The 2179-nt window shown below is 38.9% G+C and overlaps 1 protein-coding gene across 1 annotated transcript in view; it reads right to left on the reverse strand.

Annotated features, from left to right (window-relative positions):
- Window positions 1-1537: 1537 nt before the first annotated feature.
- Window positions 1538-2179, reverse strand: part of LOC110029478 (L-type lectin-domain containing receptor kinase S.4-like) — a gene marked incomplete in the record, with an annotated part of 2369 nt that continues 1727 nt past the window's right edge. Inside the window, 1 exon segment of the mRNA XM_020731782.1 lies at window positions 1538-2163. Coding sequence (XP_020587441.1) covers window positions 1673-2163 — 491 coding nt within the window.

Genomic DNA, 2179 nt, shown 5'->3' on the forward strand with positions numbered 1-2179 from the left:
ATAAAGAGAAATAGTCATGTGAAGAATCTAAATTATTGTGCAATATTTTAATTTCACAATTGTGATGATTCAAACTTCAAACTTCATTTACATTTCGATCTGGCCAATTCCAATTTAATTGTTAAAATTTAATTTATTGTGAAACATACGATCTGAGAGGACTATGCTTTCTACAACAAAGTAAGAATCACATTTGATTTCATGGATAAGAATATAGTCCATAGGGTTGAGTTTAAATAAATAGGGAAATATTCATTGATGGTCATATATTTAGAGATTTTAGGGTGACAAACTAAAATCTACAATTTTGTCCAGACGTTTGGAAACTAAAGTGAGATTTTAGCCCTCAGGCATGGGGAATGTGGGAATATTGGAGTGAGAGCCAATATCTTTCCAGCCTAACCGCAGATTTAGGGACTAAATGAGAGCCAGTATCTTTCCAGCCTAACCGCAGATTTTGGGACTAAGCACAAGATTAGCCAATGTTTTTTGTCGCTTATAAAAAAAGAATAAAGAATATAATTGCTTCTATTTGATACAGTACAATTTTTCGTCAATTTGATAATTCACTGACTATAAACTCGTTGTAAAGGGGATGATGTTTTCTTGAATTTAAACTCTTCGTCACAAAACTTACTTTAGTTTTAGTAAATTTAGCTTTGAAGTTTAGATATTAGTGTAGTAAATGTAGTTTCGTTAGTGAAATTAAACAAATTTTGACATGTTTTCTTACTTAAGTTTTCTATAGTTTAAATATTGTGCTTTTGCGTGATTTTCCTAACAATTTTTCACCTCCTTGTGATATCAATGCTTAGACTCCTTTAGAGTCCTTTATTACTTGAGTGATACGTATACTTGTGTTTGCAACCTATTGACAATTTGAAATGGAAAATATACATTAATTCACTAGGAGTGGTAACTATGAATAATTTAAAAGAGAAAATTTATTATGTTGAAGTAAATTTTATTGAGATTAATCTGCATATTTTTTATTATAGTTGTATTGTGTGGAATTTTCTGGCCATACGTTAAGCCCACGAGTTTTATACTTTTTGTAGGTCAAGCTACGATGGATAGAATGAAAAACTCATAAGTGTCAAAAACACTTTTTCATGTAACACTAGGTGGACTTACTTTTTTATGAGTCCTTCCATTGGCTTTGGATGAGAAGAATAATATTGGTTAAGTTTTTTAAACTTTGTGTTTGGTGGATCTATTTGTTCAGCCCGGAGCAAAGTCTTTACGTGCTCATATTAGAGGATAATTTTTATTTGCTCGTCCTAAAGTAGATTCCTAATTTGCTCGTACCGACAAAGCTTCTTATTGAACCATTTAAAAGAGTTCTAATACTTGACAAGAGTTCTTTCGATTTTCGAAGTCACCTGCAGTCTTTCATTTCGAAGATGCCCCGAAAGCCCCCACGACCTTTACATTCTGCCCCACCTCAAGAACACCTATCCCACCACCCACCCACATTCACACTAGATTCTCTACCAGCACACGTTTTTTGTTGGAGAAATCCATTTCTCACAAATAAAAAATAAATAAAAAAAGTAACGCCACAGTCTCTATTTTTTACATACTACAAACTTATTAATTATCATTAAAAAAGTGTATTTTTCAGATAGAGGGAGATGAAATATTATACACGCATTTCTATGAAATATTTTATTCACACCGCCGAGAAGAACACGACGGGACCGGATTCCTCCTGTGCGGCCATCGTTCGGTCCGACCTGCCACCGTTGGGATTTAAGGTCGGGGACCAAGAAACCTTCTCGAAAGACGAAGACGGATACGAATGCACAAAATCTTCAAATCCCACTTCGTAGGACCCCCCCCCGCCGGCAGGCGGCGGGCTTGGAAGCTCCGGCACGCCTGTCGGATCCCCGTCCTCAAGAAACCTCACCACATCCCTCATCTCCGGCCTCCCTGCCGGCACCGGATGCGAGCACATCAGACCCACCCTCAAAGCCACCTCCACCTCGTCTTCGTCGAACTCCCCGACTAGCCGTGGATCCACCGCTTCTCGCCACTTTCCCGATGCCCATTTCTCCCACACCAAATCCACTAATACTAGCTCGTCGGGCAGCGCCTTCGGCTCTATCGGCCGCCGCCCGCACACCACTTCAAGCACCAGCGCCCCGAAGGCGAATACGTCGGGGGGCGTTGGGGCCTT

This window comes from Phalaenopsis equestris, unplaced genomic scaffold (genome assembly GCF_001263595.1).
Source record: "Phalaenopsis equestris unplaced genomic scaffold, ASM126359v1 Scaffold000578, whole genome shotgun sequence".
NCBI lineage: Eukaryota > Viridiplantae > Streptophyta > Magnoliopsida > Asparagales > Orchidaceae > Phalaenopsis > Phalaenopsis equestris.